At 32.1% G+C, this 16,557-nt stretch overlaps 2 protein-coding genes across 7 annotated transcripts in view; one reads left to right on the top strand and one right to left on the bottom strand.

Annotated features, from left to right (window-relative positions):
- LOC111428850 (Formin homology 2 domain containing) overlaps positions 1–9,125 on the top strand; it is an 86,404-nt gene extending 77,279 nt beyond the window's left edge. For 5 of the 6 annotated variants that reach the window (XM_071201273.1, XM_071201274.1, XM_071201270.1 and 2 more), the window contains 4 exons: positions 2,305–2,901; positions 2,955–3,365; positions 3,419–3,698; positions 8,542–9,125. In XM_071201273.1, the coding sequence (XP_071057374.1) occupies positions 2,305–2,901; positions 2,955–3,365; positions 3,419–3,698; positions 8,542–8,615 (1,362 nt within the window). In that variant the 3' untranslated portion in view covers positions 8,616–9,125. Of the gene's footprint in view, positions 1–2,304; positions 2,902–2,954; positions 3,366–3,418; positions 3,699–3,776; positions 3,843–8,541 lie in introns of all 6 variants that reach the window. The other variant, XM_071201275.1, reaches the window with a different exon arrangement.
- A 35-nt stretch (positions 9,126–9,160) lies between these two features.
- Positions 9,161–16,557, bottom strand: part of LOC111428855 (peptidyl-prolyl cis-trans isomerase Fkb14) — a 42,630-nt gene continuing 35,233 nt past the window's right edge. Inside the window, exons 2-3 of the mRNA XM_023064545.2 lie at positions 13,743–14,019; positions 9,161–9,737 (exon numbers count right to left, since the gene is read on the bottom strand). Of these exons, the coding sequence (XP_022920313.1) occupies positions 9,555–9,737; positions 13,743–14,019 (460 nt within the window). The 3' untranslated portion in view covers positions 9,161–9,554. The remainder of the gene's footprint in view (positions 9,738–13,742; positions 14,020–16,557) is intronic.

Genomic DNA, 16,557 nt, shown 5'->3' with positions numbered 1-16,557 from the left:
TATTAGTTCTAGATCTAGTGTAATCGCTAGAACGAACTCAGTCCTAGGTCTAGTTTTAGTGGCTAAACCTAGGACTGTGTTAGTTCTAGATGTAGTGTTAACAATTAAACTAACACAGTCCTAGGGCTAGCCACTAAAACTAGACCTAGGACTGTATTAGTTTTACATCTAGTGTTATCACTAGAACGAACTCAGTTCCAGGTCTTGAGGCTAACACTAGACTTAGGTCTAGCCACTAACATAGTCCTAGGTCTAGGTTTAGCCACTAGCTCTAAGACTGTGTTAGTTCTAGATCTAGTTCTAGATTAGTACAACTTACACAGTTCTAAGTCTAGTGTTAGTTCTATATTTAGTGATAGCTCTAATATTAATGCTAATTTTAGGTTTATACACACCGGCTATAAAACCCAGTATACTTATAATTACTAACTTCTTTTATTGAATTTTCTTTTCTATTTGTATAAAAAAAACCTTTCATTTTGTAGAAAATTACAAATTTGTATAGCATTTTTGTCAAATCTAGATTCATGCCTAATATTTGTTTACTATAAGAGCTAAACTGAGGTTGCTAAATTGAAAGAGGAACTTTATTAGACTTAAATTCCTGCCTGAAAACAGATAGCCATGTGATATAGTTTTTAAGATGATATTTACAGAACAAGGTTACAACATTTAATTTTAAGTTGCTTGTGCAGCAAGCACTACTATGAGGGTAGTTTAAAAAACGTTATATTGAAAGAGATATTAATATTGTAATATAATATTCTAAGACCACAAGATTTTATCTTTATGCTGAGGTCGCTTGTGGGCGAGGTATTACATTGTAGGCTATTATTAAAAGAAATTAAATTCAAAAATGCATTTTTGCACCTTCAATATAATACGAAGGAAGCATTATTTTTCTAAAATCTCTCTTTCCCCAATTCATTTTCTGTTTCCAATCTCTTTCTGATGTCCTTTTATCTTATCAGTCTCGGTTCTATATTTTTTAATCAATTCCATTTTTTCTTCTCTGTACATTTATGTAGGTTATGAATGATACAACCTACTTGTATGAAGTTTGTTTATTAACTTTTCTGTCCTCAGTCTGATCTGATTTCCTTACTAGCTTAAACGTGTTCTCATCAGTCTGTCGTCTCCTCTTGAATTTTTACTGCATACTCTTGCCCTATGTCCTATTTTACCACAAATGTTGCATTTCTTATTGCACGCTGGACATTGTCCGTATTTATTGGTTTTATCGCATTTTCCACATGTCCTTATTCTTCTTCTTAATATTTTTAGTTCTATTTCTTCATTTTTTATGTTCATTTTTCTGCAATATCCTTTGTTCTGCATACAATGATACATTCTCTTTCTCGCCTCTACTAAGTTTTGCTACTACCAATTTATTTCCAACCATTCTGTTCACTATTTCATTTGCTTCTTGCATTTTCAGTCTCTAATCAGTCTCCTTTTCCGATTAGTTCCTATGTTGCCTTTATACTATGTTTTCAGTATTCCTCTTCTCTGTCCAGTATCTTGTTTTCATTTTCCAGTCTCTGATCAGTATCATTATATGTCACCAGAGTTTCTCCAGTGTTTCTCCTAGAAAGATGAAGAAATCTAGCCCTCGTCTTTTTCTTCAGTTTATTGTTCACGTTCAGTTTCTGCTAATACCTGCTTCTCTCTTGTCTCCCTTCTTTCTAATTATTAACTTTGTTGCGTTTCTAGTCTATGTTTAGTGTCCTGCTTTTCCGGACTCTGTTGAGTTCTGCCTTTTATTACCAACCTCATTCCACCATATCCACCATATCCTATAGATTGCTCCTTGTATTACAAGTCCCTTTCCAGTCTTTCTCTTCCCTATATAGCTTTTTGCTTGCCGCTTTCTGTGCAGTATTATTCTCTGCCACTTTTTTTCTATTTCTAGTCTTCTTTTATTTCTTCCAGTATTTCTGTCAATCTCTGTTCAGTATTTTCTTGTTATTACCACTCTCTTTCCAGCCTTCCTCCTCTGCGCCCACTTTCCTTCTTGTCTTCTAATTCTTCCAGTCTGTGTTCTGTTTCTTTTTTGCATAACAAGACTTTTTCCTATGTGCCTCCTCTTTGTCCAGTATCTTATTGCTCTTTTCAGTCTCTGTTCGGATTCATGCACCAAGTTTTATCTTTCAGCGTTTTCAAGCGGTTGCCCAAAAAACTATATTTAAAACTATTAAAACTTAAAAATCTATGATTAACATTTCACGGGTTCTCTTTTATCATCTTCATTTTTTTCCATATCTGTTTAACATTTTTATTAAAATTACATAACTATCTTTTTAGAAACAACAAGAATTGAATAAGAACAAAGAAATAATCGTATTAGATCCAAAACGTTCCAACGCTATCAACATCGGAATGACCAAACTTCCGCAACCAAGATCAATAAAAACGGCAATTTTAAAAATGGATGCTACCATTATGAATAGGGAGGGAATCGAAAAATTATTAACAATGTTACCTACGGAAGAAGAAAGGACGAAAATTCAAGAGGCTCAAGCTGCGAATCCTGATTTACCACTTGGAAGTGCGGAGCAATTTTTGTTAACGTTAGCTTCAATATCCGAATTACCTGCCAGATTAAAATTATGGGCCTTTAAGTTAGATTTTGAGAATACCGAAAGAGAAATTGCGGAACCATTGATGGATTTAAAGCAAGGATTTGAAGTTTTGCGTGTAAACAAAACGTTTAGAAGTATTTTAAGTACTTTGTTATCGATAGGAAATTTTTTGAACGGAAACGAAGTGAAAGGATTTCAAATTGAATATTTATCTAAGGTGCCAGAGGTGAAGGACACTGTACATAAACATTCGTTACTTCACCATCTTTGCCATATTGTTATGGAAAAGTTTCCGGATGCTTCTGATTTATATTCAGAGGTAAACAAACACCAAATTAATTAATTTTAATAATCAAATTTATTTTTTTTTAGATTGGTGCTATAACTCGTGCTTCTAAAGTAGATTTCGACGAATTAGCTTTAAATATTCAAAGATTAGAAGCTGATTGTAAAGCATCTTGGGATCACCTTAAACTGATCGCGAAACACGATGGCTCTAATATGATGAAAATTAAAATGTCCGATTTTTTGGCTGATTGCGCTGAAAGAATCATTTTATTAGGAATTATCCATCGAAGAGTTATGAATCGATTTCATAAATTTTTATTATTCTTAGGAATCCCTCTGCATCAAATAGCCGATACAAAACCAAATGAATTTTGTAGAATTATCTCCGAATTTGCTTTAGAATATCGTACAACAAGAGAAAGAGTTTTACAACAATTAGAAAAGAAAGCGAATCATCGCGAAAGAAATAAAACTAGAGGAAAAATGATTACAGAGGTAAAAATTTAATTTATAAATTGATTTTTAGATTATTTAATGAATATTTTTAGACGGGTAAATTTCGTACAAAAGAAGATAGAGCTGATGCTGAACTTCGCCAACTACTCGGTAGTGATATTTCCGATGTAGAAAGCCTTCAAGGAACACTAACTTGGAGAAGAACAAGGCGTGAGTCAAACCTGAATAGATCATTTTTGGGCCAAGTTAATGGAAATATTACGGATGGTGATGATGAGATTTTAGAGAGCTTGGTTAAGAACGCAACCAAAGGTCCAACAAGAACGGCACCGAGAGAAAGAAAAAGGACAAGACATGCTGATAGAAAATCGCGTAAGTTATTAATTTTTTTCTTAAGTATTAGTATGGTAAGAAAATTTTATCATATATTTTATTATTTATCGTTGTTAGTAAAACGATCACGAACAAGAGAAAATAATCCGTTTGGTAGCAGAGATTCTCCATAAATTTTATTTGGTATGTGGTGTGTGGATTAAACAAAATAAGAAAAAAATATATAGAAGAACTAATAAAAACTAACTTATGTTTCTTTTAATTAATTAATTAATACAGCATGGTTTTGCTAAGTTTTAATTAGATAAGTTAATATGGTTTTTGACACAAGATAAAAGACGTTTTTGAGGTAACTTTGAATTTGTTGTTTATCATGTCAGATTTTCATTTTTATCCTTTAGTAATTTTTTTGAATAAATATTGTTAATACAACTTGTTGATACTTCCCGCTTTTAGGTTTTGAGTTATTTTAATTAGAAGTTTTTTTTAGCAATTAACACTGCTTTTTTAAATCTGAATTTAAACACCCTGTATCTGACTAACTTATCAAATACAGAATTTAATTCTGTACAAATCTTCAATACATGTCTCTATCCTGGCAGTTTTTGAGATATTGTGGAATTAATCAAAATCATGCAAAGAATGGCAGATCTTATTCATTTTTTCATTAGTAGGACTGAAATAAGACCATGAAAATATGTGATTATGCATTAATAATGATTTAAAAAAGAAAATAATAAATAATTCTCAACTAAACTTTATTTATAAGTGTTCAAATATCTTCCCTCTGTGCTCTATGCAGAGACAAAGCCGATTTACGAATTCGGTTTGTACAATCAAGTGTTTCAGCAGTGATATTTTTAAAGCTTTCTCTTATATTCTATTCTTCATATCTTCTTTCGTCGTGAATATTTCTTTCAATGCTTCTTTCGTGACCATCTTTTTTGACGTATCCTCAAAGGAAGAAGTCTAATCCAATGTTTCTTATACCGAATATTTAAAAAGTTTTGCTCTGTTAGCAAAATCATCTCCATGAAGTTCTTGGTGATTCAAATGATATGAATGGTAGTTGTGAAGCCTTATAATACGGTTTACTGAGCTTTTACTCATATCTATTGCTCTAGCGATCTGGCATAACTCACCTGCGAATTCTCTTGCAAATTTGATAAAACATTTAGTTCGTTGTTCTCTTCTCGAACCACATACGACTTTTTTCGACGTTTAGGTATGTCGACACTTCCAGTATCATCAAATCTACGTAGTATATTATCGAAATATCGCCTGCACGGAAGTTGGGTATTTGATTATCTTTCACGATATACTCTTTGAGTAAGAAGAGTATTTTGCTATCCTTTACATGATTTTGATTAATTTTGCTATATCTCAACAACTGCAAGATAGGTATTGGGATATGTACTGAAGATTTGTAGAGAATTAAGTTCTCTATCTGATAAGCTAATCAAATATGGGGTGTTCCATTTAAAATACTCGAGTTTTTTGTAATTGAATATGGTAAAACAGTAGTTATCTTTTTGAACACTCTGTTTTCTATTTCTATTTAAGGATATCCAAGCAGCAACTTTTGCAAGTTTTAACTTTTTAGCTCGATCAGTCGCTAAGAAATTCAGATTTAAAGGACGCAATGTTAATTGCCAAAAAAAGTTTTTAATTAAAATAATTCAAAAATTAAAAGTACTTACAGGTATCAACATATTTGATCAAAGTCGACATACTTTTGTGTGTAGAATCAGAACACGCAATAAAAATTATATCATTCCATTTAAAATAACATATATTTACTTCGGTACGTCCTTATGGAACACTTGTATGTATAAAAATATTATAGTGTGATAAATTTCCTACAACTTTTGTCTAAGGAAGAACTGTGTATTTTGGCTCCTTAATGCCATTTATGAACTTTGCCGCTTACGTGGGACCTTGTATAGTACCATCAGTTGTCATTAAATCACGCCAAGTTGAATACATAGTTCCGTAACTAAAAAGCAGAAAGTTATAACTATAAATTTTTGGCAGTGTCAGAACCTTTCACTTTTACTGCTTCCTTCTCTTTATTTTCATCATCATAATCAATCCTCTTTATACCCTTAGGTGTTGAAGGTTTCCTGTCTAGTTCTCTATTCAACTGTGAGTAGAGAAACAAACATTCTTGAAACAAAATTTTTCGACTTTTCTGTGTTAGCTGCCAACTTCATTGCCTCTGTCCAATTTATTTTATTATTATTTATGTTATTATTTCAATCACTCTCCTCACTATTTCGTTTGCTTCTTGCATTTCAGTCTCTAATCAGTCTCTTTCTCCGATTACCAGTCTCTTTCCACTACTCCTCCTCTCTGCCAAGAATCTTGTTTTCATGTTTCTCCAGTGTTTTTTATAAAGTTGAAGAAATGTAGCTCGCTGTTTTTCTTCAGTTTCTAGTCCATGTTCAGTTTTTGCTAATACCTGCTTCTTTCCAGTCCTCCTTCTCTCTAATTAGTAAGCTTCTTGCGTTTCTAGTCTATGTTTAGTGTCCTGCTTTTCCGGACTATATTGAGTCTTTGTCTTTTATTACCAACCTTCTTCCTCCTTCTCTCTGTACAATGTGTATTTCTCATTTGCCAATCTCTTATCAATATCTTTATTATGTTTCCAGTGTTTCTCCAGTGTTTTTCCTGTAAAGTTGAAGAAATGTAGTTCGCTGTTTTTCTTCGCTTTCTAGTCCATGTTTAGTTTTTACTAATACCTGCTTCTTTCTAGTCCTTCTTCTCTCTAATTAGTAAGCTTCTTGCGTTTCTAGTCTATGTTTAGTGTCCTGCTTTTCCAGACTATATTGAGTCTTTGTCTTTTATTACCAACCTTCTTCCTCCTTTTCTGTGTACAATGTGTATTTTTCATTTGCCAATCTCTTATCAATATCTTTATTATGTTTCCAGTGTTTTTCCTATAAAGTTGAAGAATTGTAGCTCGCTGTTTTTCTTCACTTTCTAGACCATGGTCAGTTTTTGCTAATACCTGCTTCTTTCCAGTCCTCCTTCTCTCTAATTAGTAAGCTTCTGGCGTTTCTAGTCTATGTTTAGTGTCCTGCTTTTCCAGACTATATTGAGTCTTTGTCTTTTATTACCAACCTTCTTTCTCCTTCTCTCTGTACAATACGTATTTTTCATTTGCCAATCTCTTATCAATATCTTTATTATGTTTCCAGTGTTTCACCAGTGTTTTTCCTATAATATAAGATATAATAAAACAATAATGTGTTTTAACTTCAGTTTCTCGCGTTTATTTTTAAATTTCCTCGGTACCGGTTTCGACGCTATATTAGGTCATCATCAGCCGAATTTACAAAACAATTGAATTACAAAAAATCCTGTATGAATGTGAATAATTAAAACTGTATATAAAATAATATAAAATCTTATAAAATATAATTTTTTACAAACTTACGGTCAAAAAACTAAATTAAAATTGGAAACATCTGTTTGGTCATTAGAGATAAAATTTCACACGTAACTAACAATTTAAAATTATTTTCACGAAAAGGACAACACTTGACATGAGACATGAAACACAAATCAAGGACTCAATACAATAATACAAGTTGTGGAATGCACTTTTTAAAAAACGGGTTTGAGAAAAAAGGAAGATTAAATTTAACAATTCGCCGTTTCAGAAATCTTTTAAACATTTAAATAGGGGTGTAAAATTAAGATCTATTTGATCGTTAAGGAGGGTGTAATTTTTCTTTTTATATTTATTAATTTCATAAGCCTCTAAAAGGTCTAATTTAAAACCTTTGCTGCATTTGTGTAGAAGTTTAACATTACTATATTCTATATTGTGACCTGTTTCGTTTCTGTCGTTTTTCCTATAAAGTTGAAGAAATGTAGCTCGCTGTTTTTCTTCACTTTCTAGTCCATGTTTAGTTTTTACTAATACCTGCTTCTTTCTAGTCCTCCTTCTCTCTAATTAGTCAGCTTCTTGCGTTTCTAGTCTATGTTTAGTGTCCTGCTTTTCCGGACTATATTGAGTCTTTGTCTTTTATTGCCAACCTTCTTCCTCCTTTTCTCTGTACAATATGTATTTTTCATTTGCCAATCTCTTATCAATATCTTTATTATGTTTCCAGTGTTTCTCCAGTGTTTTTCATATAAAGTTGAAGAAATGTGGCTCGCTGTTTTTCTTCACTTTCTAGTCCATGTTCAGTTTCTGCTAATACCAGCCTTTTTGTAATCTTCCTTCTCACTAACCAGAAAGCTTCTTGCGTTTCTAATTACTGTTCAATCGGAGTCTTTACTACTTCAGTTTTCTCCTTCTATTACTAGTCTATTTTCAGTCTTCTTCGTCTCTTTTTGTTTTTTTCATCTCCATAACCTATCCTCTTTATCCCCATAAGTGTTGAATCTTTCCAGTCTTGTTTTTTTCTTGTCCTGTTTGAAACAAAATGTTTCCTAACTATTTTATGTTAGCTGCCAACTTTAGCTGCCAACCGTTAGTTACAAAAATCTCTCTCACACTATTATTCCACTTGTCGCAAAGTTTTCCTCTCTTGTTTCTACCCTCTGCCTTAGCTTGCCAAATCTTATTCACCTGTTTGTTATCCTCCATACTCACTATATGCCCATACCATTAAATAGTTGTCTTTAGATGGTTAAATTTAATTAAGTATATACTTGCGTGAATCTTTCAAGCTAAATGAAATATATAAATGTGTTTGACAAAATGAACATTGTGATATATCATATTTTGAAAATCTGAGCTAATTATTAATTAATGTTCCTCAAATTTATGTAATTAAATCAAAATACAATCTTTTGTATCTTGTGTCAAAACATTTACCAATGTATTTGTTATAATCAAAAAACTAATTGATAATTTTCTTTTTAATAGTCAGAAGAACTTTAAAAAATGGTTTATCTGAAGAAGAGAAAAAACATTTATCCGCATACATTAAGGGGTATTGAAGAAAGGACTGTGGTGACGAACAACTACGAATTATACTTTTAGGTTCTTTTTTTCTATTTCTAATTTATTTGTTAGTTTTTTTTTAAAGTGCATCGTTATGATGTACCGTTGTATACTGATTTTATTATGTGATACCCTAAACTATCTCCTACTTATTTTGTAATTGTAGCATTAACATCAAATTGGTACCTACTCTACAATTACAATTGCCTAAAGTTTTGTTTTACTTCTCAAACTATTTGTTTATTATTTAAAATATAGCGGCCGCCCTTTTCGAGTTTTGTTAATGATTTTTACGCGCTCGATTTATTATTATTATTGTACATTTTTACACTAAACTATTTAGTAAAAGAGAGCTCTTGCGGTATTTAAAATACTCACTTCCTCGTTTTTTTATTATTACATTTGGCCCTTTTTTGTTTATGTTATAATATTAAGTATTAAAAAAAGAAATCTTGTAAACAATCTTGTATAGTATATGAAATAAATTTGTTATAATATAAAAATTATATCGAGGTATTTCTTTTAAATTAAGAACGAATGATTTAAAATTGTTATAAAAAAAACTTTATTTTTACATTAAAATCGACATACATTAGAAATAGTACCAGGAATAATAAATGCTTTTTTTTAATAACTTTTAAGAGATAACAATATCAAAAACTTAAACTTTATAAATATTTAAAAAAATAAACAACCTCACTCGAACAAGAAAAAAAACGGAATGTTTGAACTTTTATACAAAACTATATGAAATAAAAAATATTGGTAATCCGTAAAAACTAAAATTAAAAAAAAATACACCCATCGTTGTTAAAAGGAAATAAATATTCATTTATACGGCACATCGAAACTGAGATCTTTTACTTTTTTTTAAGGTCCCAGTTTCAATATAGCAACAACATATTCGCCGTTTCATTTTTTTTTAATTTTTATTTTTACAGCTCGTCGTGTTTCGGTCCGGAAAATTCATCATGCGATATGAATCCATTTTTGTCTTTGTCTTCGTGTTGGAAAATTTCTTCTACTAATTTATCATGATCCGCCAACATATTTTTTACCTCCTCACTCGGTTGTTCGCCTTCGGCGGCCACCATTTGTTTTTTTAAGTATTCGCTTACCTAGAAAAAAATTTAAAGAAGTAATAAAATCGTCGGTATAAAATATGGTGTATAAACTAATATAAAATCCTTGTTACACGTTCAGCTTATTCATCCAAGGGAGGTTTATATAAATATTGATGTGGATCGTAGTTATGATTCATAGACTCATATGCCCTGAATATTCAAATATTCATTACTGTTAGTATGCTCTTGTTTCTTATTTTGATGTGTTCCTAACTATTCGAGGGGTTAACGAAAAATAAATACTCGATTATGATGTAAATTAGTAGAGTGTATGAATAATAAATTTTTATGAATAAGTCATTATCACTTTTTTTTCGTTAAGTAATGGTTAAAAGAATATTCTTTTTAGATAGGGTGTCACTCTCAATCAATAATAACAAGAACCACATAAATATTAATTTTTTTGTCATGCAGGGATGAAATTCATACTGAAAGCACACATTTAGTTTTGCTAAGAACCCTACAAAGTGTTTACATCTTTACTTGCTGACTTGAAAATAATATTTGTGTGATCTACAAAGGTAGCAGTCTTCATACGTGAGATATTCACTATTTACGATAATATCAATAATTTTGTTGGTCATCAATAGGATTATGCTTCGTAAAGAGAAGGAGATTGATTTGTTGTAGCAGAAATTATATAATGACAAATCGAGCAACATCTTATCGCAAGTACTAAATAGAAGAGATTTGAGATCTTAATAGACTAACCTCGATCAACCCTGATTAGGTTTGGTGCTAAGAAGAAACTGAACATGAAGGCAACCAACAAGGTAAGAAGAAAGTTAATATATACGCAACCAAAACTACCGAACTCAGGTTTTGCAACGATGTTAGGAAACTGGTAGAACTAAAAAAGAAAAGCTAAAGAGACACGTATACTTAAATAAGTATACTGGTGTAAGAAACGGAGCAAACTCCAGAATAACAGCTATAAAGAGAGAATATTGGAGTAAAACATGACATCAAAAGAAGCCATTTTCTTGATGGAAGATTGAGAACTCACGCTAGTAAACGTGTAAAACATAAGAACTATTATGCAGATAGAAGAAGCCAAAGAAAAACTTGTACAAGTGAAAGACGGAAAGTCTCACGGCACTGACAACATACCTAATGAATTGCTCAAATATGGAGGAATAGAACTACAAGAAAAAACTGTTTAAACAGAGTATTGTACCAATCAGAAGTACCATTGGAACGCCGTAACAGGATCGGGACTATGTGACATATTCGTAGCCACGTCCATAAAATTCCAGATGACAAACTGCCGATAATTGTGCTTCCCCAGAACCAGACCACCGAAGAGATGAAGAAACACCTGGCAGCAGAGAAAGAAGATCTTCTCAACTAAGGAAGGCTTAAAACAATGTTTCAGTTCTAGTTTTCGAATTTTCGGTCAGTTTTACCGTTTTTGCTATAAAGTACTTCCATAGGGAACAACAGTTCATTTCTTCGACTCATATCTGACTCAAAAAGCACACTTTACAATTTTGCATCACTCAGATTATTGCCACTTTCTTGTATTTCATTATGTTTGGGTTCCTCATGAATTACACAAGAAGATTTCATTAGAGAGAGGATTAAGTGTGACAACCATTTCTTGACAACAAAAGTTTAGACGTGCTGATTAAATTTTCAATGCCTGAGCTTTGATGTACAAAGCAGAACAATTTATCATCAATGTTAGAAAAATTAATGACGAAAGAATAAGAAGTCTTGGAGGACTTGCTATGTACGTTAAGAAGACAGTCATAAAACTGCAAACTCCTTGGTGTCAAAGTGAGAATAAAATGTAGATGTAATAAAAATGTGTAAAAAATATTGTTCCAAAATTGGAAAGAAATAAATCGATAACATTACAGCGTGTGGACATATATATACATATTCAGACATGTATTGTGCATAATTCTTGCAAAACCTAGTTTTTATCATATCTATCATAATAGAATAAAGACCAACCCAAGGCATATTATGATAAATCATAGTTTTAGAAATCCAACAAGCGCAAGGAAAAAGCTGTCATCAGACCATAATTTTTATCGAGACCAATGTGAGAGTACATACAGCCTCCAACAGGCCAATAATGATATATGCTATTGATAGTGCGCAGGAAGACGTAGCATAAATCAGAGATGGCGATGTTAACAGCTAAGAAACACATTATAGGATCAAAGGATGTGCGCAAGGAGACTCTGAAATGAGCACGTTTCACCAATGAAAAGGATTACACTGCTGAGAATTGCCAAAAATTGCAGACCAGCATTCAAAAACCCGCTAGACGATCTCAAAAAAGATTGCAACAACCTTTATGGATTCCGGAAAGAAGAAAAAGAAGATGTTTAGGAGGAAGAACCAGATTGATATGAATCATTTCAGAAAGAATGACGAAAAAAATAATCTTGGAGGACTTACGATGCACGTTAAGAAGAATAAAACTGCAAACTGATTGCTGTCAAAGAGAGAATAAAATGTAGATGTAATGAAAATGTGTAGAAACTATTGTTCCAAAATTGGGCAGAAATTTAGTGAATCTTAAAAACGAAGTACCAAGTCTTTTTCTTAATTATATAAATCGATAACATTATAACGTGTGGACATATATATATTGAGACATGCATTGTGCATAATTCTTGCAAAACCTAGTTTTTATATCTATCATAATAGAATAAAGACCAACCCAAAGCACATTATGCTAAATCACACATTATAGGATCAGAGAAGAGGTAAGGAAATGTGGGAGGAATGCGAGATGGAACATGTGGTAAGATTGATCTGCGCAAGGAGACTCTGAAATGAGCACGTTTGACGAATGAAAAGGATTAGACCGCTAAGAATTGCTAGAAATTGCAGACCAGCATTCAAAAGGCCGCTAGACAATCTCAAAAAAGATTACAATAACCTTTATGGCTTCTGCAAATAAGAAAAAGTAGATGTTTAGGAAGAAGAACCAGACTGATATGAATCATTTCAGAAAGAATACACAATTAGACTAACTTCACCTAAACTAACCAGACAACATTTACATTAACCACACCACAAACGATACAAACAGAAGAAAATACGCTAAGTACTGTACTAGCCAAATTTATCTACCACCCTTATATTTCAAGTATGACAGAGCAGATTGCAAGTTGCCTAAAGAAGAATGATATCGTAGTATGATACGGTACGGTCAGCAAAATTCGTACTCCATTAATGGGACCGGGAGTCTATTGGCTATCATACACTTGTGGGAAGTATTATGTTGGCCAAACTGGACGTAACAACGCCCCTACGTAACAGTAATCGGAACAGTGACCCTACGATTCATCCATGATTTCTAGTCTAGCATTATTAAGGAGCTGTAACGTCTTGATACATAAACATGGAGAAACTCACATCCACATAGTCAGGTATGCAAAATTCTCGTAATTAAGGAGAAATGAAGTAAAATTGCTTTGGTTGCCAGGATTTGTGTAGAGATGCAAATGCATTAGTTATGCCACAAATTTGGAAGATCTTGTCAGTACTGCAATACGTGAAAAATAGGTTAATATGGATGAAAACGATGATAATACTTTATCACAAAACCTCTTTGAAATAATGTTTGGTGAACATGAAGAGATATTTCGTTAATTCCTGATTACCTTTTGAAATAAGTATTGTTTAAATTTATTCTGAATTATTGATGATTATATTGATATTGGTATAATGATACATCAAGAATCTTGTAAACGTAGGCGATTAGCTCAGAGCTCGTTTTATTGCCAATATTATTAATGAGAGTTTTATGATTCCCTATTAATCAAAATTTACGCCGATACATTAACAGAAGAAAAATACTATTTTTATATCGTTTTAGAATAGAATGAGTCATTAAGCACGCCACATTTAAAATATCTTGGAAGTCATAAAACCATAAGTAATTCTAAATGATTCTTTTATGATAAATACTGAATTTAAATTGATTTTTAATGAATCTGTTTTAAATATATAAAGAATACAAAAAAAAGAACATACCTCCTCTCTACTAAGTTGATTATCTTTATCGTTGTCGATCTCCTTGAACACATTAGTGGTAGGCGCCGAGTCGCCGATGTTAATCAATTCGACCTCGAAGATAAGGGTGGCTCCACCGGGGATAACGTTTCCTGCTCCCCTATCTCCATAACCCAAACTCGGTGGGATAGTCAATTTGCGCTTTTCCCCAACACACATGTCGAGAAGTCCCTGATCCCAACCTTTGATCACCTGACCCACACCCAATTGGAACGTAAAAGGTTGATCTCTATCCAAACTAAACAAAAAATAGAGGTAAATAAAAATACAGGTTTTATTAATCAAATTATTTTTTAATTTATAACCTTCTCTTTTATAAATTGGCGTATGATTGAAAATGAAAAATTCAAGGATGGGCGAAGATATTCATAAATAAATTACGCGTTCGGGGATATAACCTTTCGTCGCGAAATTTAATGGAGTTATTCATATCTAATTCAGTTATTTTTATTTCAAAGGTATCCCAAGAAGAAATTATTAAAAGATAAAAAAGTAACGTGGTGTTATGAGAGTTGAGTAATATCAAAAAGAAAAAACTTAAAACGATAGGAAGCTTTTGCACCCTCACATATCTTTCTAATTAAAGCATACCCTTTTTAAACCGTCCTACATTCACGGCCCTCGGGCCGTTAATGGGTCGATCCCGTGGCTCGAACGTGTCGTTTGATGATCCGAACGCAGCAGGAAAAAGTCGGAAGGGAAATTTAATAACCTCCTGTCATTGCGGTAACTGAACCTCTAAAACCTGCGTAGGTTTTATCAAGGGTTCTCTTTATAGTTTCAAAGTGCATATTTTGATGTTCCATTAAATAACGAGTTCATTAACATGCCTAGTTTTCAATTAACTAATGTATTCCTTAATGTTCTTAATACGTTCCCAATATTGGACGAGTTTTACCAATGGAAAAAACGAATTGATGTTTGTGGTTTAAAAACTTTTTGACATGCAATACGACGATAAACTTTTATTCTTACTTACGGTTCTTGTTTCAAGCTTTTATTTCAAATTTTTATTTCCGTGGGAAATTGGAAAAGGTTAATTTATAAATTTTAAGGCAATTGGAAATGAACTAAAAAAAAAGTATGCAGTGCGGAATTTACAAGTGGCGCGGCGGGGTATCGTCGAGTTGTTAACTAGCTCGTAAAAACCTCCCCGCAACGCTAAATTAAAACGTTTGGGCGCGAGTGCGCACATAAAATTAAACGGGAGAGATTGTCTTGGCCGCGATTTTAATTATAGTTTGGTGCTGCACAACGTTTCGTGCATTAGTAAATTAAATCGCGGTTTCCCGATGTTACGCTTGGAAACAAATGAATGGAATCATCAAAAGCTGATGCGAAATGTCGACGCAAAGATATACTTGTATTTCAACAGCTTTTGTTTGCATATTTAAAATAAATTAAATGAAATTAAGTATACCGGGAATTTCATATAATTCGCAATATATGAATGCAGTAATCATAGTTATGAAGCTAATATGTACTTGCACTGTCCCACATAAAAACTACTATGTAAAACTAGAACTAACACTAGAATTAGAACTAGAAACATTCGGATTTAGCCACACGTCTTTCAAGACGACTAAACCCTAATGATTCTAATTCTAGGTCTAGTGTTAGTTCATGTTTTACACTAGCACTATCAGTAGAAATCACACAAGACCTAGAACTAGAATCATTCGGGTTTAGCCGTCTTGTGATACGTGCGGCTAGTTCTAGGTCTAGTGTTAGTTCTAATTTTAGTTCAATAAAAATATGCAACATAGTGATATTTAATGCTAACTAGCGCTACCTACAACGTGCCAGCCGTCTTAAGAGAGATACGGCTAAACGAAATGTTTCTAGTTCTAGGTCTTATATTAAGATGAATATTATATGTACAGGGTGGTTCAAATTCGATGTCCGAATAGGCTAACTCGGAAACTATAAGAGTTAGAAAAAAAGTAGCTTACATGTCATGATCTCGTTTTTCGAGAAACTGCTAATGCCGAAAACCTCATAGCGCTATCGTCTTTTGTTTTTCCCCTAGAGGCCAAAATTGAAAATATCGTAAAACCAATAAGTGCAATTATCTTGGTTATTATTATAGGTGGAGTATTATAACTACGACATTATATGGACACTTTTTTACAGAGAATTTCATGACATAGTCAAAAAAAATTTTTCGGTTTTAGATTTTGAGATATCATGAGAATTTTCGTTTTTTTAAATGGAAACAACCACTGATTATTCGCTTATTAAATTCGTTATTTTTTTCTGATTACAAAAATATAGGTTCGACAGGTCTATTTCTTATTGTTTTAGAATAAAACTAAAAATAAACCTTTTTTTATAAAATTTCCATCTAGTGTCGTCGAGGAAATTAAATTTACAGTTTCCTGTAAGTTACGGGGCGGTAGGTAAAATCTAAAAAGTTAACAATTAAATACGAATATAAGTTCTGGTATTTAAAAACAAATAATTTTTTAATATGTAACATTCTAAACGTTTTAAAATTTTTGTAATTGGTCTTAAAAACGGGATTTTTAAAGTGACACTTCAGAAAATTTTTGAATACAAACAAATGTTGCTATGTTTATTTGAATTAAAAAAAAAAAACATATGAACGCCATCTATCGTTAATTTATTAAGTCATTTAAAAATAATATTAAATCGTAATAAACAATGTGAAATAATGCAATCTATTCCAACTTTTGTGTAAAACATATATAGATTAAACAGTTCAACAAATATATTTGTTTCAAGTATCAAAAATATGTTTTTTTAATTTTTAGTT

This window comes from Onthophagus taurus, chromosome 1 (assembly GCF_036711975.1).
Source record: "Onthophagus taurus isolate NC chromosome 1, IU_Otau_3.0, whole genome shotgun sequence".
Taxonomy (NCBI): domain Eukaryota; kingdom Metazoa; phylum Arthropoda; class Insecta; order Coleoptera; family Scarabaeidae; genus Onthophagus; species Onthophagus taurus.
The sequence above is the reverse complement of the archived record's forward strand: the minus strand, read 5'-3'. Positions and strand labels throughout refer to the sequence as shown.